The following is a 25508-nucleotide window of genomic DNA, read 5'->3' on the forward strand; positions in this document are numbered from 1 at the left end:
TTAAGCCAAAAGAGCCAAATCACTGTGTTGCCCATGCTAATGCTACCACTCATGTTACTACAAAGTCTCCTTGGAATGTATGTGCACTACATGATGCCATGATCGATCTGGGGGAAAAAAAATGAAATACCAAATCTATCTTCAACCAAAATGTACGACTGTCAGGCCTTTTTATGAGACTGAATGAAGAAAAGTACCTCTTTTAGTTTTTTTTTTTCTTTTGTTTTTTTGCAAGTGGGTATTAGCCAGTTGCAATGCTTGGTTTGCTTCTTTATCAAAACTCATTTTATTATTTGTTTTCACAATACAATTTTTATCATGTTTTAAATGCATTAATGCTTGCATGTTATTGTTCTTTTTATTGGACTTGTGTGTATTTGTTATTCCTATATAAAATCCTTTTAAGACTTCACAGGACTCAAAATGTGTAATCTGTACCCCTGATCCGGGGATATTGTGAACAATGTGACCCACTTAATTTTAGTTACGCTGCTCTATATCTTAAGCTGAATGTGCGAAGGTCATGTTTACAGCTGCTCAATTCTTGTTTATTATTTTAAATGACAGCCACCACAGAAAAAACCTGCCCCTTGCTGTGTAGTCCTCAAGGTTTTAGTATTGCTACTTAAAATCAACATGTGACTTGAGCTGACGCATTTTGTGTCCTGATACCTTAATCTTTTAACATTCTTATGTTTCTGAGACCCATTTCATTTTGTAAATAAAAGATAAAATTAGTGCTCAAATCCTAAAGAACGTTTAGGGCTTGACCATTCATTAAGAGAGGTCTTTTTGCTAAGATTGGTGCCAGCGGTCAAGACCTATCGCTGAATCAGCCGCCCCCTCTCAGTCAGATAGATTGGTCTGGAAGCCTAGCAGGAGTTGCCCTTCCACTTCCAGCACATTACCTCCCCCCCGGCAGAGCTCTGATAAGGGACAGTTACATAAACTGTCAACATGTACAATATGTGATAGTCCTTAAACTCAAGAGGCAAATTTATTATTCAGTGCTATCTCTAAAAATATATTTTAGCACTTAGGAATAGGTAGAGAATGCTAGGGTGAAAGCAACTTTCTAAAACATGTTAGAAGTGTTTATTTCCAGCTGCTTATGACATGCATAGTTGCTTTCATATTTGGATTATGTGTGGTTGCTGTGCACAATTTAAGTACTAGATTAAGATTTGTAAAATAAACATTTTTAACAAATTCCTTTGACTTCTAGTACTATGCTTGATTGTGTTTTTCAGGAATGAAAGATATTTTGGATTACCACTATACCCCTCAACGTGTTGTAGGGAATGTAAAAAATAAAAGCAATGTAGTAAATATGAAACTTAAAATATCACACAACATCAGGCCCAAGCAGAAACCACACAGCTGTTCCAAGTTACAAAAAAGTTTAAGCTGACCTCTCACACAGACACGAACAAGGTGAAAAGTTCACTTAAGGATGTAGTGAGATAGGACACTTTAAAAAACAAATCAGTTAAAGACCATTTCATGTCTACTTGATGCAAAAGCATTTACAACATGAGCACACAAGTCTCCTGCCACACACTTTGTGCCTTCAAACATATTGTGGCCTGATTAGACAATAGGTTCATAATTGAATTAGACCTGAGCACACAAGTGCTTGATTAAACAATGGGTGAAGGGAAGAAACGAAATTCTGAGCACATGGAGGCCTCAGGCACACAGTGCTGCCAGCACACACTCTAAGGAGCTTATATCTACTATGAAACCCTCACGCAGTCTTAAACCAAAAAATGCCCTGTCATAAAGCATTGTCGAAAGTATAAAGAAGAACGTATTATGGTTTGGTTCAGGAATTCAGAGTTATGTGGTCACATGTCTTTAAGTGTTTTTCGGTCTCGAATCTGTAACTTGCAAATTGCTTATTATTTACATTGTGTAATAAAGAATTGTTTTGAATTGTATAAAAAGACCGGCCTGCAAATAGGCATGAGAGAAAAACCATTGAGGTAGCTTGAGCGGGCTGAGGTGCAGCGCATAATTTTTTCTCTGAGTTGCGACAGTTAGTAAATACTGTCTTTGGATTGCCAAGCAGAATCTGCATGGTTATTTGAGTTGGGAGCGTTTTACCCAACCCCCACAAATGAGACTGACACGGACCAAGACAACATTGCTTGTGCAGGACTGCTTGGTCAGTTAGTGACAGATCTGCAGTCTAAAGAGTATTTTTTTCTCATCATAGTACATTGAACAAAGTCCTTGTACTATAAGGTTGGAAATACAATCTTTGCAGACCAGGGGAATCCAATAATTTGTATCAAGAGTATCAACATCCAATCCTATTCTCTCTTTCGAACAAAACACCTAACACACGGTCCATGTTTTCCACCTGCATGACCAAAGTCACCAACTGGATGAAAACTGTCTCAAACTGAACACCAATAAGACAGAAGCTGTGATTTCTCTTTTTTGGGCGGAAAGTTATAACCACAGGACCCCACATGGCGGCCAGCAAAACTCAACCCCACACTCACTCACACCAAGAACCTAGGAATTGTCATCAACAATCATCTAACCATAATCTCCCAAGTCGGTGCCATAAGCGCCTCCTATCATCACTCCCTGAAGATGCTGATGAAAATCTTTAAATGGCTCACCATCATCACCTACAGAACTATTACCCAGTCCCTTAGCACAAGCAAACCAGACTAGGGAAACACTATCTATTCTGGAATCAGCATGCAACTGGCCAGGTGTCTTCAAACCATACAGAAGTCAGCAGCCAGGAGAACACTCATCCTACCACAATATACACATATCACCTTGCAACTCTGGAAACTGCACTAGTGTCCCATACACAAATTAGCTCTTTTCAAACTCCTCACGTACACCAACAATGCCTTACACAACACGGGCCCAGCCTACCTCAAAAACCTCATCACATTCTGGAAAACCATAAGTCATCCCGACTCAGCCGGACTCCTACTCGCACTAATCCCTTGCATTTTCAGATACAGATCAAGCAGCCGGTTGCTCCTAAAACCTCAGATGAACCTGCAGATGCACATCAGAGCCGCCTCTTCCATTCTAAAATTCTACAAGAAGATGAAGTGTCTTTTTGAATAGGTCCCACCACCCTACACATAGGCCAGACCATGTTGACACCGCTCAAGTGCCAGGGTACCCATCCAGTTTATTGAGCACTCTACAAATAGGCATAACGTATTGCAGCTAGTGAGTCATCATAGCTCTTAAGTCTGAATATGCCACAGTGAATTTGATGCAGCATTTCTGTGTGTACTGGATGGCCTCCTTAAGTGAATAAGGATCCTTGAAGTAGGTTTTTTCTTCCCAGTCCAGAAGATGATCTTGAACACAGTAGCCAATATGCACAGCGCACACAAATCTCGAGATGTGTCAGGGCCCCAAAGGAGTGCATGAGAAACTGTTTTAAAACAGTTGAGTGCACATGGGCATACAGCCACAAACTGGTAGTTTATTCCAAACTTCTCTAGCCATCTTCATAAGCATAATCTCTAAATTTTCCTTTCAGAAATGTTTTCTATAAAGAGGGGGAAAGTTGGGATAGTCCTTTAAACAGTGGATGAACCTCAGTTTACGCTGGTGATGTGGACTCTCTTGCTCTGTTTTGCTGAAAGCTGATTCTGCATTCCGCCATATGCATGAGACTACCAACTAACCATGCCAGTGTTTTTGCACAATTACAAAACCTCATGTTTGAGCAGAGGATGATCTCTAACCTTACAGTACAAGGCCAGATAGAACTGCTGTCTATGCAAGTTCTAGCTGGTATTGCCCCACAGCAGTCTACCCTTCATGTATAAGACAGAAAAAATACAGTTTACAAGTGTGCCTGCTCTTGTCTCCCAGGACACCAACCTTAATTTGATATGCAGTGCAGCCACAGAGCTAACCAGAGGTCTGGGTACACTTCCAAAAGTCCTCTTTGAGTCTACTCAGATCAGTTTGGGGCACCCCAAATGTGTTCACTGTAAAATAAACTGTGGAGATTTCCTTATGAATACATGCAAAGTACAGTGTGTCTCTGTGATGTGTATTAAAAACAGAAGCTGGCATTTCTCTTTTCCCTCATGAAGCACAAAGCTTGGAGCGGGACACCATTTCCCAGTGCCTTAGAAAGCAGCAAGTTAGCTGCAGCGACTTGGCATTCATGTTTTAGAATTTGTTGGAGCAAGGAAAAATTACAGTGCTCCTTACTTAGTAGTTCCTGTGAAGGATCTTTCCACTAATCAGTTGTATTGTAAATCAAAAAGTAAATTAATGCAAATGCGTAATTCGTAAATTAATGCAAGTACCTTTTATGGGCAAATTCATAGTATAGAATTTTGCCTCTCAAGTCCCAAAGACAGGAGAGAATTTTGATTTAGCAGAGAACTGCAGAACCTTCAAGTAGGAGTTCCACAATCCACGAGAGACTAGAAAGAGAAGACTGCTATTAAAGCCAAGAAGCAATCTTGAACTTTACTAATCCAGTGTTGGCGAAGTGTGTATAATTCGGGTTTTAGATTTAAATTGTGGCTGTCTTGGGTCTCATGGTACTGCATCAGGAGAGAATGTAATTTGCTGTATAGGCTGTAGCGTATGCATACTGGCCATTAAACTTACGAAATGTAACTGCTTTCAAACTGGTTTGAAATGCAGTTTAGGACATGCATATTCAAAGATGTTTAGGGTGGGTGGAGCCATTTAAACTAGTTGGCTTGCGTTCTGGCCTCTAGCTAGTACTCGAATTTTATTACCACGGTTTAGCAGGTAGTGTTTCAAAAAAAGCAGAAGCTAGGTACTATGGTTTGGCATGATGTAGATTGGAAAAGGTTTTGAAATATCTCCGTTTCCAATACACCTTCAATGCCCTTGCCACACTGCATCAGTGTACTTAAAGCGGCTTGCATGTTACTCAGATGCAAAAGAACCTAGTCAGTGTTAAGTTGCTTGCAAATCTCATACATGCGCAGTGTATAAGATGCCCGGTACCGAATTTCAGAATTCAGATAGGAGCACTTGCTATCCTAATGCAATTCTGCCTTTCTTTTAAAGAGGCTGGTGTCAACTTACTAGTAGTCTTCAGTAGAACAGCAGACTGAGGGAGTCAAAGGCTAAGATTCATTCCACTGACCCCTAAGTAAAAGAGACTCCATTGCGCATGCAGCATCAGTTCCTAGATTTTGGCATTCAAGCAGAACCACTCAAATAGAAATAAATCTTTTGTTGGGTAGTCTAACTAAAAACAATTTACCAGACTGTTACCATGTGTTCAGTAGCATTCACAGTGTCAGTTGAGATGACTGTCCGCAGTTGTCTCGAGCTCCGTTTGAAATATTTTTACTAAATATATACTATGGATAATGTAAAAAGATTTTGCGTAACCACTTGACAAGTTTTAAGCAAGTAACATGCATTTATCTCTTTTCCATTCAATCTTTGTAGGAGGAAATGTATAATGCCAATAATATGCAAAGGAGCATAGGCACAGCTAATAGAATTAAAAGTGAAGCTTTAATTTTGGTTGTTGAAGTTTTGTGTTTGTGTTGTATTGTGGATGGGTAAACGAAAGAGTCAATGGGTGGATAACCTAAAGCTACCATCTGTGCACTCTGTGACTCATCCTTGCCCTCGGGCATCCCTTCATCCACCCATTGACACATTATTGCATTCACCCACATACAAACTCACAAATTAATAAAGGGGCACTTTGAATTGGAAACCAGAGCTAGTAACTTTGCTGATGTTGATTTATTACTTCTACTTGTACTGCGGGGAAAACACGTCTTGAAGTTCTCCTGTTGGCAAATGAGATTATGACAGATAGGTTTACCTTGCATTAATTTAAATTGTTCCTTACAGTCCAGTTTTCAACCATGAATGTAGGTTTGACTCTGATCACAATCCTTGAGGCATGTTTTTTGACCAATACATTTGAAAAACTATGCCAGGGACCAAGAGGCTTGTTAAAGCAGTGTCTGCAGATAACATTGGGCCTGATTCTAACTTTGGAGGACGGTGTTAAACCGTCCCAAAAGTGGCGGATATACCACCTACCGTATTACGAGTCCATTATATCCTATGGAACTCGTAATACGGTAGGTGGTATATCCGCCACTTTTGGGACGGTTTAACACCGTCCTCCAAAGTTAGAATCAGGCCCATAATGTCTAACGCGCTTTTATTGACTTAAGTCAAAAAGAGGATGTGGGAGTGACAAAGTCAACATTGGCTACGAGGCGTGATTCCCTATGCCATTTTTGAGTGTGGGAATAGTTATCAATCAGTGAGTGCCATTATTTAAGATAGTACGTGTGTGATGAGGCTTAGACCTACATGGCCATCTTTAAGACTCTTGCATGGCATGGTTCAAAACCAACAGCTCCTCTGGTAGCATTGATTTCATGTGTTGATTGTGGCAACGGCTGCCCTTTTCACCATGACATGTTTGAAGGAACCATAAGTGTTGACTGGTGATGATATGGATGCCTATTACGTCTATGTTAGAAATGGGGTCTTTGGTTGGCAGTCATGTGTTGGGTCCTCACTTCAGGGCCGTGGAGGTGAAGTGGCATCAGATGTGAAGTTGGTCCCTTGGTTCCAGCAGCTGCGAAGTCTGGCAAAGTCACGATGCTGCGGCAACCTCACAGGATTGCAATGACGTCACATGACAGCAGGCGCTGTGATGGCTTTGGGTCATCATGGACGTTGGACTTATGACACTCTGGTGCCAGCGAAGTCGGGCGGGAAGAGCGGCTGCAGCGACACAAGGCATACAGGGTCTGACCTCTACGAGGTCCATGGCCTCGGGGCAGGAGGCGTCGCAGTTCTGGGGCAGGACATCAGCTCACAGGTTCATCGGATTTGTCACACTCAGCGAGGTCCGCGGCCTCAGGACAAGTGGCAGTTCTAGGCAGTGGCATCCTTTCCGAAGTCGCACGGCGGCGTCCGGCATCGTTAGACTGGTTTTTCTCCAGGAATTCACTTTCAAGGGTCCAGGAGCTGGAATAGCACCCCTTTGGCAAGCCAGAGTCCACAGCAAGAAAACTCAGGTGGGTTGGTGAAGTCTTTGCTGTCCCTGAGGCTACAAAACAGGAGGCAAGCTCTACTCCAAGCCCTTGCAGTCACTTCTCAAGCAGGAATGCAACAAAGTCCAGTCTATGTCCCATTGCACAGGCAGAAACAGCAACTGCAGGATAGCCCAAGTCAGTACAGTCCCAGGCCAAGGCAGCACTTCTCTTCCATTCTTCTCCAGGCAGAGGTTCCTATTAAATCCTTAAAGTAATCTAAACTCTGTGGTTTTGGGTCCAACACTTATAGCCCTTTCTGCATTTGAAGTTGGCAAACTTCAAAGTAAAGTCTCAACTGTTTGTAAGATCCTTTCTGGTCCAGGCCAGGCCCCATCCACACACCAGGAGGCTGGAGACTGCATTGTGCGAGGGCAGGCACAGCCCATTCAGATGTGAGTGACCACTTCTCCCCTCCCCTCCAGCACAGATGGATCATCAGGATATGCAGGCTACACCCAAGCCCCCTTTATGTCACTGTCTAGAGAGGTGCAGACAGCCCGTCACAGAACGATTAAAGCAAGAAAATGCCTACTTCCTAAAAGGGGTATTTTCAAACACACAATCTAAAAACCAACTTCACTAAAAGATGTATTTTTAAATTGTGAGCTCAGAGACCCTAAACTCAATATTCCTATCTGCTCCCAAAGGGAATCTGCACTTTAATAACATTTAGAGGCAGCCCCCATGTTAACCTATGAGAGTGATAGGCCTTGCAACAATGAAAAACGGATTTGGAAGTATTTCACTGTTAGGACATGTAAGACACATAAGTACATGTCCCACCTTTAACATTCACTGCACCCTGCACATTGGGCTACCTAGGGCCTTCCTTAGGGGTGCCCTACATGTATAAAAAGGAAAGGTTTAGGACTGGCAAGTGTGTACACTTGCCAAGTCGAATTGGCAGTGCAAGATTGCGCACACAGCCACTGCAGTGGCAGGTCTGAGACATGTTTACAGGGCTACTAGTAGCATTTGATTTACAGGTCCTGGGCACCTCTAGTGCACTATACTAGGGACTTACTAGTAAATAAAACATGTCAATCATGAAAAGCCAATTACAAATACATTTTACATAGGAGCACTGGGTAGCAGTGGTAAAGTGCCCAGAGTATCGAAAACAGAGTCCAGCACACATCAACAACCTGGGAAACAGAGGCAAAAAGTTAGGGGAGACCATGCCAAGGATGCCTAATCTAACAGTCTGCATGGTGGCATACATATGATGTTATATTCCTGTCAGGGAATTGCTGAAAGGTGACATTTTAGAAACATTGTTCGATTGATATAAACATACAAAAAATTGCTGTTGTGATGCAGTACAAAAAAAGGTTTCCTTAGCCAACATGACATCGCATAGAGCTAGCTGACCTTAAGTAGGTTAGTACAGCAAAACTACAAACATCTCATGAATGGCAGAAGGTAAACAGACCAGCCCTGAAACCGTGGCAAGTACACATTTTGAGCTAACACATACTTATGAAAATGTTTTCACGTGCATCAGGAAAGAAAAGGTTCAACTGCATACAATTCCTTCTTTTGGGGGTTGAGGGTTAACCTTCACCAAAGTCATTTATTAATTGTGCACCAGCAATCTTGAATGAGTTTTCAAATGAAGCATTGTTTTTAATTTGCTAAAAGCTAATTTCCTGAAGTTGTTTAATTTAATGTTCAAGTAGTGCAGTTTCATGTTCGCATTATGTCTTTGATTGTAAGCGATCAATTGTACATTTGGGTTGTAGGTGACCTTTTCATTGCTAAAAAACCTTGAGATTATTTGATAGTATGTTTAAAAATCAATTGGGCAAGCGTTGCTTTATCTCTGTTCAACAGGTGTTTTTGTGTGCACAGATGTGACATTTGTTTGGGAATACAATTTGAAATTGTGCAATTACTGGATAGGTACTTTGCAGTTTAGCTACAGCCCCAGATTCATCCAAAGGGCCTTTACAACACCTTTACAGTAGTTCAATACAGGTTAATTCTATATGCCACCATTGAGTCTAGATCCTGAAATTCATGCAGTCACATTCATTCATGTTTAACCATGTAGATTCTCATTTAATTTAAATTAGAGTTAAAACGTTCAGTTCTGCACCTGCACGCGCACGTAAATTTGAACAGTTCTTGAAAACGATGTTTGAAGTACAGTTTTACACCCGTTGTGCTTTTGAGGCGGAATATTGTTTTGAGTTCTAGAAACGTTTTTAGGTTCTGTCAGAAAGATGTAGCATAACAAGCCTTTACCGGATGTCTCTTTTGAGTACAACAAAAAGTCCATTCTGTATGTACGTGGTAAATATGTACAAAGTGCAACTTGGGGGACGCAGCCCTACTTTGGGAGAAACGTGGCTCTGAACAATAGGCCAGAGCCAAGGGCGTTACTCAGATTATTAGAAGCGACAGTCAACCGCTACATACTACTCTGTTAGTGTTCATGTTCTTTCATGAAATTTGTCTTCACTCTTTTCTGAAGTGCAGGAGGGTTGAAGTGTTTCTAAGGGTGATAGGAATCTAGTTTCTGATCCTGGGAGCATAGGCTGTGAAAGCCTTCCTGGTTTACTCTTTCTTGTATGACTGGTGGTCTAATAGGCAACACTGCTGGTGTTCAAAATCACAGAAGCATGGAGAGAAAACCTGTATAATACCTTGAGCAATGGGGCGATGTAATGGAACATCTCGAAGCATTTGATAAGACTTATTTCCTTCTGTATGATGCATTTCAGGAGTGCCACAGTGGTGTTTGGGAGGCTGTTGAGTAGAGCATGGCCTCCATCCAGGAGGGAGAGGACCAAGGCTTGCATTATTGCTTTGATATTAGCTTTTGGAAGAAAGGATTTCACTTGTTTCTGGAGGGGGAGTCAATACTTTGCTGCCTCGTTTTACCCAGAGATGTGTTATTTGGATGCATACTCTGTCTAGAGTGATTGCAAGGGGTTTTGCAATGTTTGCCAGATGGGGTGAAGCCATGTGGGTTAAGGACATGGAGCCGGACTTGAGTCTGTGATTTTTTGAAACGGTTAGTGAACAAGATTGATTTAGTCTGAGTTGAGTTTAGCTATAGGTACTTGACATCCAATTCTGGGTTAGCTTCAGGCAGGTTTCGAAGCAGTTTTTGATGCATGTTTAGAAGCATCACTCTTCTCTCAATCTTGGATACAATATGCATGAAGTGCAGTTTTCCAGTCACAAGTTATTCTCTTGATGGAGCAATGTTTTGGATCCCAGAAACGAGACCACCCATTTGTTTTTATTAAATCATAGGAGATTTTACCAAAGAGCTGTACCACAGGCAGTATCAGATGCCTCACTTTGGGCACACACGTTTGGCGTGTATCATAATGCAGTACCTTTTGCAGTTAATAAGAGGTCCCGTCAGCACTAAATTAAAATGAAAACCATTGTCTCCTAAATCTGAAGATACCAGGAAATTATGAACAGAGCAGATCAAATTGAATGTTTTGCTGAATACAGAACAATGGCAAAAAAGCACGCTGTACTTTTGAGTACTACCGAGCATAGAGAAAGCTCACGTTCAACATATTTGCATATTTACTATTGAATGTCGAATTCTTTTTTTATTCCTGTTTATGAGCTAAATATAGCAATACTGGGTTTTGAGAATGATGGCAAATATTGCAGCTCTGATCGCACCTCCTGTATATTCTGGAAGAAAGTGATAAAGTGATGGCACCCTTACATTTATTTATAGGTACTTGGAAAGTGCCTTTAGTCAGTGCAGGAAGCAGCCCATATATATATATATATATATATATATATATATATATATATATATATATATATATATGTTAAAATATATTAGCAGCACGATATGTGAGACTAAAAAGCGAATTTTATAACATATCGAGCAACCATCAACTTAGACAGGAGTTATGCTACTGCAAGGCATATAGAACAGAAACACAGTAGCAAATGGGAACTAATGAATTACTATGTAATTGACCAAGTACCAAAACAAGAACGGGGGGGGAGATAGAGAAAAGAAGATACGTCAGTTGGAATCCAGGCACATATTAGACGTTAGTTCTTTAACTCCGCTTGGCCTTAATCAGGATGAAGAGTTATTTGTACACTTATAAAGACAATGAAAATTGCTTTTAGCTATAGCTTTGGGATTAATTAGTGGGAGGCGGACATCTCTGTATGGCCAATTTGTTTTTGTCTCTTTTTTTTATTATTCATTTTTATTTATTTTGTGTGGCATTCATATAGGCGCATTTAAATTAGTTACTAAACTTTACAGGCATAGGCACACTAATGGTCAAGTGCAGAGGAAAGACTAATTTCGAATGGTTAGAGTTTTTTAATTAGTTACAAACATTGACATTATTAAATACTAATACTGCTTATTTAACACTTGATGAACCAAGCAATTACTTGAGATTTAGATTAATTTAATATCATAATACAATTCAATTCTGTTGTATAAAAATATCTGCTTGAATATACAACATTGACAACTACATTTACCAGAAGTCATTCATGGGTATTAGAAAAAGTAGAGATACCCTTGCATAATTTATATACTATTCAGCAGAGTTTGTTTACACTAATATACGATGTTTGGCTTTTGAGATGTAAATAAGTGTGATTGACGTTGGTCTTTAGTTTGTTTTGTATATTTGTGGGTTTCTGTTTGGATATTTAAAGTGCCAGAGGAACGCACAGGAAGTTCCTGTGAACAAGGTCTGATGAGACCGAAACGTGTCATGGGAGTCCTGACATTGTATGTTTTTTGTTGAAGCTCGCTAATTAAAGAAAGGAAAATAATGGTACAACCTTGGAGAGCGGGTTTCTCTTTATTGTAATCTAAGAGAATCAGTAAAAGTGATATGCGGATGTCCTACCGAAGAACCGGCAGCACCAATTAATGAAAGTGCGCCATAGCACACCATCGAGGACAACATTTCTTTATATATATATATATATATATATATATATATATATATATATATAGTGTGTGTGTGTGTGTGTCTTTTTCAAGTTGGAAGCAAAAGCCATGGAGGAGCTTCAGTGAGAGGCAAGAATGACTGCAGCAGCAAAATATTAGGCTTTAGTAGCAGAGTCTGCGTGCACAACTTTGAGTGCTTGCTGGATTCAAAGTGCAGGTGCAATCCCAAGATTGAGTCGTTTGCCTATTCCTACTGCAAAATTTATACCGAAGCAATAGTCTTCTGGGTTGATCCAAAATTTAAATGATACGTGACCCAAACAAGGCAATGACTCAAGGGGGTTGATTCGGTGCCCATTCTGGATGCGTTTATTGAGTTGATGTAATGAGCTTGAGACACAGGTAAAACAGACTGTACCCAGACCTACCCAAGCTAAAATTTCGGATTTACAGCTGTGGTGATGTAATGAAAGCTATCAGTGTCCACTCCCATGTATTTGTTGCTCAATTTATCCGTGTGTCGCCAGTTTCACTATTAATTCTGCCATTAGTCATTGTTCTAGTACTGCTACAGTTTTAACTTAATACGTATCCTTTTCTGTATTTTGTTTATAGAAAATGAAACTCTATGTGTAGTTTCACCATCGTCGGAGTTTCCAACTGATTTTTTTACAGCACAGGAGAGAAAAGACGGAGGGATTGTTATCCATTTTATAATCATACTCTACATGTTCCTCGCAGTGTCAGTTGTTTGTGAGGAGTATTTTCTGCCATCCCTAGAAATAATTAGTGATCGTAAGTACCTCGTTATTTTTTTCAAAATGTTGATGACCACGCCTGCTGACTTTAGGACAGGTCTGATATTATTTGTTGCATGATAGATGTGTCTTGTATTTTGTAGTACCATATTGATTTTTTCTTTCCTTGACCGCTCTCTTTTAATTCTCGGTTGCTCCCCCCTTCCAGGGCTTTATCCTCTACGTTTTGGTGTATGATGTATAGATATTTTACCCAGCTTCCAGTTTCTAGGCATGGTATAGTCTCCTAACTGTTCTGACCCTTTCTAACAGCTTCCTATTATGCGGTACATAATTGATGGTCAGAGAAATGATTAACAGCAGAAATTGGGCAGTAAGGCTATCCACATGACTCCCTTAGCCTGAACCCCAAAAGTTGACACATACACCCACTGGACCATTCTGCTCCATGTTTCCGTTTAACATGTTGAAGCTCAGAAAATCTTAAAATTTAGACAAACTTTAATTATTATAGAAGGTAGAGTAACTGTGTCACACATTGTTTTATAATTTAAATGCATTAATAAATTCATTAGTCTTGAGTTTGTGCAGAATAATTTTTATTCTTTATAGTTGAACGATTCCAAGAAGTGAACCAGAATGTGTGAAGGACCGCTAACACATGTTCTGCCCCTTCCCAATGTGCAGGCCTGGGTATTTCATAAGGCTGACATAGTAAATAACATGAAATGGGACAACAGACACCAACAAAGGCGACACTATGGGTGGCAACATGGGCAAGAAGAATGGAACTGGAGAAAGCCCCATCAACAACCTAGTTGTCAACTTGTTGAACATTGCCTTATCCAGAGCTGAGATAGACATACTGAGCAAAGAACTATCGTAACAGCCACTTGGGACTTAACCAAAATGATTGTTTCATTCAAATTTACCTATAAACTTACATTCAAGAATTGACCTGTGCAAGATCCAGAAGATGTCAATATGCTCACTCATCTATCTGAAATAGGAATGAACTCGAGTTCCCTCATGGACATGTTAGTACTGAAAAAAATGGATGTCGATGCACACAATGATACATTCATAAGAGCAAAATCGAATCTCTATTGTTGAATTCCACCCCCCTCATGAACTCTTCATCAACCCCGCCTCACAATTACATGGTCAGGCATGTTCTGAGACCTGGGCCTGAGGTTAATACTTGACAGGTCACAGGTGGGGTGGCACATGGCCGGCAGACAAATATGTAAACAGGAATCTCAGATCAATCCCACAGATAGGGTCCAAGGAAATTGTCTCCAATAAAATACACAGGGACAGAGGGGTGCACGCGTTCCCAAAGCACCACAAAGTCAAATGCCACATGAGGTTAGGAAAACGCATACAATGCACACAGTAACATGAGCGATCACATGCCCCTCAGGCTAGATATAGGGCACATTATCCACTGCCCCACAGTGTGTCCATGCAAGGTTGAGGCCACTTGCATTTGTTATCAAGACCTTATTTATGACTCCAAGACAATGGCCCACATTCCTTACCTAAAAAGGAATGCTCAAATTGTTTTATGGTGCTCAGAGAAATGTATAAAATACTGCTCAGATCAAATGTACTTTGAGACAGTCCTCAGATCCTATTTCTGTAACTGTTCTCCCAGCCGTAGTGTTTAATTAAACAACTATTCCTGTTTTGCCAAACACCTCTTGTCTTTAGTTTTTTTCAGGTAAATTCACATTTCAGCAAGAGACACCAGATTCCAAATTAGGCATTAAAACCATGACCCTGAGGACAGAATCCTCCTTCTGCCCCCAACTACCTCCTGGAAACAGCAATGATGCTTTTCAATTGGCTATTTCTCTTGAAATGGACCGGGAACACAAGAAATGCACTGACAAATGTTTATTCTTGCTTCGTAACATCTCTTCACAAGAACGAATGGCCATAAGATCATTGAACTAACCCCAGGAGTCATCAGTAAGAAAGCTGACAAGGTGGCAATGCGGCTGTACTTCATATGGATGATTATCTCCTAGAAGCCACACATCCATGCTCGGACACCAACTGCTACCAGGTGCTTTAGCATAACCCCTCAATTGAAATGCAGATTCATATTAAAACCCTCTTAGAGGATTGGCATTCACAGTATTTTCTGAATGCTGATGAGACTAACTATATATAGTGCATCTCATTGTGCCCACATTTAATCTACTTTCCAAAATACATAAAAACTGCTCTCCTCCTCCAGACAGACCAATCATTGCAGGAATTAATTCAATATGTTCTCAGATGGGTGAATACATTGATAATCATCTACAACAGTTCATCAATGACCTTCCCTCCTATATCCAGGACACAAAGGATACCTGACAAAACTACAGAACATAACATCGGAACTGGACTTTATCTTGTCACCATCAATATTGTCAACGTCTATACAGCAAGTGAACACATTGACAGTATTGAAACAATACGTCGAGCCCCTTTGGACAAGACCAGCCAACTTCTTAGAAACCAACCAGATACACTTGCCATGCCCATGCCTAACACACAACGTGTTCAGTTTCAATGAGAAATATTATCGTCAACTAAGCGGGACCACGATAGGTGCAAAATGTGCACCACTGCATGCCTGCATCTTTCTAGGCTGTGTTGAAAGATACTGGCTCTGAGATGACAAATTTTGAGATTATACCTCCACATTAACTTTTGAGGTCGATATATTGACGATATTCTTTGCATATGGAAAGGAGATGCTGATCTACTAAGAGCATTTCTTGGCAAACTGGACAATAATGTACGGATAATTGAAAGCACTTTGAAATTTTCAAAATCGAAAATTTACTTTTTGAACCTCTCGATCCACATCCACAGTAACCAACGCCAAACCAAACGTTTCAGGACCCACTCCATCCTACACGGTGATAGCTGTCACCCAAAAAACAATGGGGGTTATTACAATTTTGGAGGAGGTGTTAATCCGTCCCAAAAGTGACGGTAAAGTGACGGATATACCACCCGCCGTATTACGAGTTCCATAGGATATAATGGACTCGTAATACGGCTGGTGGTATATCCGTCACTTTACCGTCACTTTTGGGACGGATTAACACCTCCTCCAAAGTTGTAATAACCCCCAATATGTGCAATGTCCCCAAGGGTGAACTCTTACGTATCACATTTGAATATAGTGAAGAAAATGTTGTGTTGCAGAAGGGATCTAAGCTAATAACCTAACTCGAACAAAGAGGATACCTGTCTACACATCTCAAGAAAACCATGAATGAGACTCTTCAAACTAAAATCACTGCTCCAAAAGAAGACACTGAGTCCCTGCACTTCGTAACAGACTATGACAGTGGTATTCACATCAGTAGGGCAATTCTCAAAAAACATTAGCATCTACTATATAACAACCCTTGCCTTTCTTACTGCATCATGGATTTCCCTGAAATGGGGTTTCACAAAGCATGCAACCATAAACAAGTGCTGTGTAAATCTGGATTTATCGATCAGATGACTGCTAAAAACACCTTTGTAGATAGATCTGCAGGTTTCCACATCCATCACAACTGCAACATTTTGAAACTTGGACTACATAAAACACAAGAACTTGCATTGCATACCTGCCAGCTCATCAGAATCCCTAACTGCGTGGTGGACTGTAACATCAAATTCACTATACTTTTCATTTGCCCGTGCAATAAACCATATTTTGGCAGCACAATCAGACCACTGTCCTGACAGGGCATCCATTGACAAAACTTTTTCATACCTCACACCCTCATAGTAAAGCTTTCACCTTTGCAGGAATTGAAATTCTCAACAAAATCCCACGTGGTGGAAACCATGAACTGAGACTTCACAGAACGGAAAGCAAAATTATCATGAAATTTAATACAGAAAATAATGGCCTCAACAAGGCCATGAAATGCACTATTGGCTGTATGGAAACTAATGTGAATGTCACTAAGCTACCACTTATTCTTGTGATTGGCATGCATAACATTCTAAAGTTTGTCATAAGATCTTATATTATGCCTTACTATACCTTCTTTTCCATAACGTTTCATTGTGTCTGTTTATGTGAACCATGTCTAATTAATGCCTGGTTGGGACATGAATACTCTTCCAATATTCAGTTCCCCACACATATAATATATGTGCTCTATTTTACCAGTGTGGAGTTTTGCTCTTCTACGTACACACATCCTTTTATGTATGGTCTTTATGAGAAATTATGTTGTTTAGCAGTATATCTGATCTGCCATGCCCGATGGGCTGATTTCTCATCTCAACCATAGATGATTCATGCTCAGTCAGTCACCTCAGCTCCAGTATTTTGCTGGAACTATAATCTCTCTTGACTAGAATAATCAACATCATCACAACCTTGTTTTCATACTATTGTCTGCTGTGTTCACTATTTTTATTGCCATTATTTTTGCCATACATATTGATGTTTCCCATCTCCGTGACTTGTGTGATTTCTAATATGAGGGTAATCATTTGCTCACCCCCTTTTGTTATACCCGAGATTACTATTACAATGGTGACAGCTATTTCAACCGGTGATTCCCTTGACTGTTACTGTGTTCATATAAACCTAGATTACTCTAATGTCATTAGTATAAATTACCTTGCATATCATTTCTGAACACTACACTTGGGATATACCATCTAAAGTGCACTGACCTACAGTCCCACCAGCGAGAGATATCCAACATTGCAACCATTGCCTGCCAAGTCAGACCATAGGTGTGCTCTTTATGCACCACTCAACCATCAGAAGTCCCCCCTGCTATAAACACTGAGGTATTCCACCTTGAAGTACTGATTACTGCCAGAACTACTTGGCTACTTTGTTGCCACAAAGTGTATTATATTACTGTGACTCTTATACAGGTAACTCTAGTCCTTGCACTCAGGATTTTTACTTAGCACCTTCACTGGTATCCTATCTTAAAGGTTGCCTTGTGTTAGAAATGGGGTTTCTAGCTGGCAGAAATATACACCCTCCCCAAGTAGGGACCAGAATCCTAGAGTAAGTCACAACACAACCTAAATTATCCTAAACTCACCCTCTAGTAACTTGGCACAGAGCAGTCAGGCTTATCTTAAGAGGCAATGAGTAAAGTATTTATGCAACACTGCATTGCACTAACACAGTGAAAGATACCACAAAAAGACTCCACATCAGTTTAGAAAAAAAGAGAATATTTGAGTAAAACAAGACCAAAACAACAAAAATCCAATAAGTAGAAGTTGAGATAAGAATTTTTAAAGATTATATGTGAAAACAGTGCTTACAAGTCACTAGCTGTTGGGACCGATGCTAATCTAAAGTTCAGGCTGACAGCATTGAATGGTAGGCCAGCTATAGAAACCATGCAGGGTCCGCTGAGACAGTACCTTTGATGGAGCAAGTGTTGATGTCGAGAGTACAATGCATTGGTTGTTGCAGAAATCAGTTGCAGAACCCACTTCTGGCCAGGACTGGAGGATGCACCTCAGGCAAGGGTAGGATTCACAGATAGCAGAGTCCAGCAGCACCAGGAGAGCTGCAGCAAGTCTTTGATGTCCCTGAGACTGTGTAGAACAGGGGGCAAGCCAAGAAGCCCTTGGAGAATCTTGGGTTCAAGGATGTAGAGAACAGATCCAGTCCTTCTCACTCGAGGCAAGAAACAGCAGGCCAGCACAGAAAAGCAAGTAGCAAAGTGGTAGTCCCTCGAACAGCACAGCATACAGCAAGCAATAGGCCAATACAACAATGCAGTTGCAGAACAGCAGTCCCTCCTGGCAAAACAGCAGTCCTCTTTCCTGGCAGAATGTCCTTAGTTCCAGTAGAGTTCTGATTTGATGGGGTTTGGGGTCCAGTACTTGTACCTAAATGTGCCTTTGAAGTGGGGGAGACTTCAAAGACACCTTTGAGGATCACAAGGTCACTGCCCTTCCTGTCTCAAGACACTCTACAGCAGGTTATGCAGCCCTTTGTGTGGGGAGAGGCACATCCTTATTCAGGTGTAAAAAAGGCAGTGCTAAGCTCCGCCCGTATCAAGCCAGTTAGTGGTCCATTAAGACCCATTAAGTCACAACTAAGCTCCCATTGTGTGTGACTGTCGGAAAAGAATGCACAAAGGCCAGCTGCTACTAACCCCAGATTTGTATTCAGAGACAGGAAGAGGCACAGAATGGTTAAAGTAAGAACATGCCAACTTTCTAAAAGTGGCATTTTCAGACTTAACATTTAAAACTGACTTCACCATAAGTTGTGATTTGAAATTGAGAGTCCAGAGACTCACTCCAAATTTCCAACTTTTTCCAATTGGAAGTTGCACTTAAATGCTGCTTCAAGGCAACCCCAATGTTAACCTATCTGAGAGATAGGCCTTACAGTAGTGGAAAATGAATTTAAGAGTTTTTCACTACCAGAACATGTTAAACTAAAAAGTACATGTCCAACTTTTTAAATACAGTTGGGGCTAAATAGGGCCTACCTTAGGGGTGAATTATATGTAATAAAAGGAAGGCTTGGGCCTGGCAAGTGGGTGCACTTGCCAGGTTGAAATGGCAATTTAAAGCTGGACACGAAGGCTATGCAGTGGCAGGCCTGAAACCTGTTTAAAAGGCCTTCTGTAGTCGATGGCACAATCGGTGCTGCAGGCCCACTAGTAGCATTTAATTCACAAGCCCTGGGCACACATAATGCACTTTTGCTAGGGACTTGCAAGTAAATTAAATGTGCCAATTGTTAAGAAGCCTATGTTACCATGTTTAGAGTACAGAGCACCTGTACTTCAGCACTGATTAGCAGTAGTAAAGTGCCCAGAATCCTAAAAGCCAGCAACAGTAAGGTTAGTGAAACATACGGTCAAAGAGGCAAAAAGTTAGAGGAAATCATGCCAAGGATGCCAGGTCTTAAACCTTGTCTTCATTTATTCTTTTTTAGATTGTTGTGATTCTTTGTAGACCTCTCGATTTTCTTTGGTTCGTTGCTGAACCTCCGGTAAGAGGCTGAGAACGCCGCATATATGCATATCTCACTTATTTATTCACAAAATATCACAACTTTGGTGCTATGGGCCCTGCTCAACTCTGTACTACACCTTGCTAATTGCCGCAGTTGGTCTGTTCTCTTGTCCACATTCTTTTTTTCCTTTAATGAAAGTGTTTCACAATTCCTCTTGCTGTATACAACTGGACACTTTTCCTAACACAGTTGCACTACCTTAATCGCTTAAGCCTACCACCCTGTTATTTGCCTTTTCCACCCCTGGCAGATACTTTCACCACAATATTTTCCACTGATATCATAACTTTGTTGTTACAAACCCTGCACCACTCTGTAATATACCTTGCTAATTGCCTCAGTCAGTCTCGCTTTTTCACATACTTTTTTAATGAAAGTGTTGCATCATTTTCCTTGCTGTATACAACTGGGCACTTTTCCTAATACGGTTGCGTCTACCTAATCGCTTATGCCTAATACCCTATTATTCATCGTTACCACACGTGACAGATACTTTGCCACATTGTTTTCCACCATATAACTATGATAGAAATCATGGGCGCTCTGCAAATATGATATCCGTTTTGGCATTTTGGCCTGACGAAATTTCTTTAATTTTTCCTGATTCCTATGGCGATTCAATTTTGACCTCAAAACATGCTGGACCCCTGTTGCCTGCTGGATTTTGTATGTACTTTCTGTTTTAGTTACGTCTGTGTTGATATTTGTCTTTCCCATGCTTATATGCCATCCTTAAAATATACATATATGTCAATTTTGGATTGCATGTATGATGCTTTGTGTGTATATTGACTTAACACATTGCCTTTCCCTGTTACGAAAACGTAACCATACTTTGAAAATGTACATCAATATAATTGAACTAACCGTAGATACTGGTTGGAAAACATGCTTGCTTTACTTCACCCTACCATTGTTTTGCCTTCGAAAATTTACATTTTAGAGGGTCCAGCGCTCCCGTTGTAATCTCTCTGTGGGCTTTTAACCACGCCATGTCACGCCCATCAGTTTGTTTGGTCCCAGGGCTTGTCTTTTAAAATTTGCTTGATTTCATTAGTGAAAGGCATGAATATGTCATGCCTTTTCCGGTGTTTAGCCGTCCTCAAGAGCACCGATAAACTACTGAAAACATACGAGGCTCCATGTTTTCAGTATGGCTTCTGGTCTACTTTTTCTTTTCATTTCCTACGCAGCGCAATCTCGCTGGGCAGTAGTGACACGCTTTGTGTGACATCAACCCTGTTACATAGATAATTGCACTTTTGCTGGTTATATAGATAATTGCACTTTTTGTTTCCTAGACTATCATTGTGGTCGTTGGCTCACTTATGTAAAATTGTATTACTTTTGGCGTATTTTGGAATTCTCTGGGTAAACACAGTACAACTTTCATTGCTTTAACAAAATGTTAATGAAAAAAAAACAGGAAACTGAGCTACAACTCACCACCACACTGAATGAGCAATGCTATCTTCGGTGGCCTTACCAAAGAATAATGTTTTTAAAAAAAAGCTACATTTCGTCTGTAAGAACCAATCAGTAAATGAGAACACACCTACAACATCAGAACTAGGACTTCAGATTTCTTTTTAGAAACAAAACACAAACAAAAAACTAAACATGAAAATAAAAACAAGCTTTAAAAAAATTAAAAATTGACTTCTATGAGAAAAAAGCTCAGTGGTTGTACCATGGACATTTGCGCTGAATGTTTTTTTATAATATTGTGCTGTCTAAAGCGCATGCACTCAGAATTTATCCGAGTTAGTACTTGAGCTGCAGACAGTGTAGCACAGATAAAGATGAATGTAAACACTTTTTTTCTGAGATGTGCTCTTTGCATCTCCTTGCACTAAGGAGGATTTCAGTTTTGCATATGTGCTTTAAAGAATGCAATGGATCAAAAACAAAAGCACTGCTCTTATCTACACAGCAACACGCCTTCATGATAGGCGCCAGGATACACTGGAGATACAGAGAGTCCTTCAGTTTGGCAAACAATTCACAATCATTTTTAAAGATGCACACATTAAATAAAAGAAATCAGCAGTTAAAAAATTACTCACTGACTGCAAACAAGTTGTGACCTTATTGACATCATTGTACTTTGTGGTCTAAACATTAACGCAGTAAAAAGGGACAAAATACCACAAACAAGCATTAATAAAGCCATTAGATCTCGCTGTGATGTTCCAATGCATGTAAACACATGGAATTCTGTTTACATGAAGCACATGCACAACGGGTGTTTGTAATGCTAAAGCCTTCTCTATTGTTTAGACCAATGCAGGGGAAAAGTAGCAAAAAAGAAGGCTTTCTGTATCGAATGCTTAACGGAGCTAACAAACTCATTGTAGCTAACAGCATGCTGATTAAGCTGGGTTTTCAAATGTAAAATAGTCCCTCAGGAATTCCAAAGAAAGCAATTTCTCAAAGTTGAAATGATTCGCGATATTACCAATATCAAGAAGTGTTGGAGTAATACTCCTCTGGGTGGGTCCAAAGCACACCATATATGTAATGTTAAAGGATTAGTACTAATATATCATTAATAGCTGCTCTTTCAAGCTGGACCAAAAATGGCTGTGTTAACTCTTAATATGGTTGGGACTGGTCCTCTAAGAGTGGTTAGTACATGAGGTAAGATAACATCGACAAAGCACAGGGCTTAGATATCATGCTGGTCTAATCGCTAGTGATGAAATGCTTTATCTTCAATCTTAACATAAACACATGCAAACATTCTCTTGTGTTAATCTTAGATTACTTTAAATCATTCAATGATCTAGTTTAATGTGATACAGCAAAATACAACAATTTTGTAAATTATATTCAACAAAGAAGTAACAATTAGCCCAGCAATCGTTTAAAAAACTAACGTTGCAAATCCAGGCATGGTATGGAAAAAAAGCTTCTAGCATTTTTAGGGTTGAGCACGCAAGTGCTCTGGCCACTGTTATAATCTCTCTGTGGGCTTCTAACCAAGCCCATGTCATGACCATCATTTTGGTTGGTTCATGGGCTTGCCTTTTAAAATTCGTTTGATTTCATTAGTGAAAGACATGCATATGTCATGCTATTTCTGGTGTTTAGCCCTCCTTAAGAGTACCGTTAAACTACTGAAAACATACGAGGCTCTGTGTTTTCCACATGGCCTCTGGAATACTTTTTCTTTTCATTTTCTTTGCAGCATGATTTCGCTTAGCAGCAGTGGCATGCTTTGCATGACATCGACCCTCTTACATAGATAATTGCACTTTTGCCAGTTATGTGGATAATTGCACTTTTGCCGGTTACATGGATTATTGCACTTTTGGCAATACATTTGTCTGCGAGCAAACTTCTGTTTCCTTTTGTTTGTTTCCTTGACACTCTTGGTGGCCGTCGGTTGCTTATGTAAAATTGTATTACTTTTCACTTTCAGTTTATGTGGCAAGAAAAGTCCAGTTAGGAGTTTGTAATGCTAACCGCTGTAACTTGAGCAAATGCGATACACATTGCATTGCAAATGCTTGTTTAATTTCCTTTGAATTGGTCAGTTTCAATTAGGTTTACCTAATTGGGTTGAATGAGTTTGTCTTTTGTCTGCCCTGTCCCTCACATGACTGATCATGCATATTTGTTGGTGTGTGTTATCCCATTTCATGTTGGTTACTCTGTCAGCCTTGAATGAGCCCCAGGCCTGTGTGCAGGGATGGGGGCAACACACTTATTGGCTTTTCTGTACACATTCTGGTTCACTTCTTGGAACCTCGTTCAACTGTAAAGAATTAAAAGCACAACCTCAAGACTACTGCATTAATGAACGATATGAACTTAAAAAAAACGTATGATACATTTACTCGGATCAGTCCTTCGACTTTCTATGGACTATGCTCTAATGGGTAAGGGGTTTCCCATTCTCAAGGACAACTCAGCACCCTGATTCCACCCATCTATAAAGGAAGGGCATTGTCTGAGACATTCACCCCTCTCTATCCCACTTACAACTTTAATTATTGCCTTTTATTGGGTTGTGCATTTTGGGGAGATGATGATGTGTGTGGTATATAGACAAAAGGCTATTTGTGCAGCCTTTACTGCTGAGAAAGTGTATTCCCTAATATGACAGTGTATCCTATCGGAGCTCTATTTCTCTCTCTTTGACTTCAATATTTTAGGTATTTTTTTAGGTATTTAAAGTCCGCGGAGTATAGAGGTAACACAAACGTTCTTTTACAGAGTTAGCAAAATAGAAGCGATATTTTTAGATAAGTTCTGTCTTGATTGACAAGATGAGGAAGTCTAAGTGATCGCACCACAGCTCAGATATGCAGTTTAATAATAATATTATTATCCTTCACCTTGAGAGTGCTGGATTGATTCTGCTCACACTCAATAACGGACTCAAGAATCTCATATAGAAATATCTAGGCTGTATACAATTGATGAAGAGATTGAGCCCTGCCCCTGCAACACCTTGATTACACTTTCAGTAATTCCATGACCAAATTATTAGCAATGTTTGAGCTCTCTAAACCCAATCCTATTCAGCGCCGAAAGAAGAAGAGCTTTCACTTGACCTGCCTTAATTTTAAATTTAGCAGCAGTACTACCTGTTGCTACTCTGAAAATAAATTAAAATTATTCCGAATTGAAATGCGTCTTCTGTTACCTGAGGACATGCTGGTGTTGCTGAAGGATCCAGGTATGTCTATATGAGATATACTTAAAAACTATTTAAAATGTAGGAAAGATATCTGGATACAAAGTCATTTCTTATAACATCGATAATAATGCCTATAAGTTTGCTTGTCAGATATTCTTTTTATTAGGTAGTGGCAGTGCTTAATTTGTAAATAAAAAGGTGCCGGTGCTCAAAGCCCTCTTCTTAAACACGCAGCTGCTGCAATTAAATGTGGGAACACGGAATACTGAGGCCGCATAATCCTGAAGCCATCTCGGGCCCCTTCAATCCATTTGCACCCACTTCCTGCCCCCTTCTGCTCACTCCTGCAGCTTTCTACTTTCTACCTTTGTGACGCTTTTTTGTTTTTCTCTTCCTCCTTCTTTCCATATTTGTCTTTTGCTCACGGCAAATGCTTGAGGCAGAAGAATAAGCCTCGGCCCTCAAAAATAAGTGCTGGTGCTCAGCACCGGAAACAACAAGCACAAATTAAGCACTGGGTAATGGTACTCTAAACTAGGAAAAAGTAACTGTTGTTTCTGGTTAAACAACACTTGCTGCATTTACGCACACAATTTCACTGCTCTTTTATCTTGTTTCCTTTACTGCAGTAAGCTTTTCTTTCCTGGTAGTGATTGCGATGAGTTAGTGGTCACAAACCTTGTAGTGGAAGTGTTTTGGCAAGAGATGACTGTTTCTGTTAGCCAGTGGTTCATTTGTAAATAAAAACGTGCCGGTGCTCAAAGCTCTCCTCTGAAAGATGCGACTGTGGAAGCACAGAATACTGAGGCAGCACAATCCTAAAGCCATCTCAGGTCTCTTTACTTGATTAAAGCTCTCTCTGCCCCTTCAGCTCACTCTTACAGCTTTCTGCTTTCTCCCTTTGCGAAGCTTTTCAGTTTTTATCTTCCTCCGCCTTTCACATATGTGTCTTTTGCTCGCAGTAAATGCTTGAGGCAGAAAAATAAGTGTTTTCCATTGAAAAGAAGTAATGGTGTCCCCCCCGCACCCCAACAACCCCTCCCACCACCAGCAACCACCAGCTCAAATTAAGAACTGCTGTTAGCACTGAGTT

General features: G+C 40.2%; 1 protein-coding gene across 1 annotated transcript in view; it reads left to right on the top strand.

The window, feature by feature from the left end:
• SLC24A5 (solute carrier family 24 member 5) overlaps positions 1–25508 on the top strand; it is a 236251-nt gene that overhangs the window by 95451 nt on the left and 115292 nt on the right. Inside the window, exon 2 of the mRNA XM_069222490.1 lies at positions 12598–12777. Coding sequence (XP_069078591.1) covers positions 12598–12777 — 180 coding nt within the window. The remainder of the gene's footprint in view (positions 1–12597; positions 12778–25508) is intronic.

This window comes from Pleurodeles waltl, chromosome 3_1 (genome assembly GCF_031143425.1).
Source record: "Pleurodeles waltl isolate 20211129_DDA chromosome 3_1, aPleWal1.hap1.20221129, whole genome shotgun sequence".
Classification (NCBI taxonomy): Eukaryota; Metazoa; Chordata; class Amphibia; order Caudata; family Salamandridae; genus Pleurodeles; species Pleurodeles waltl.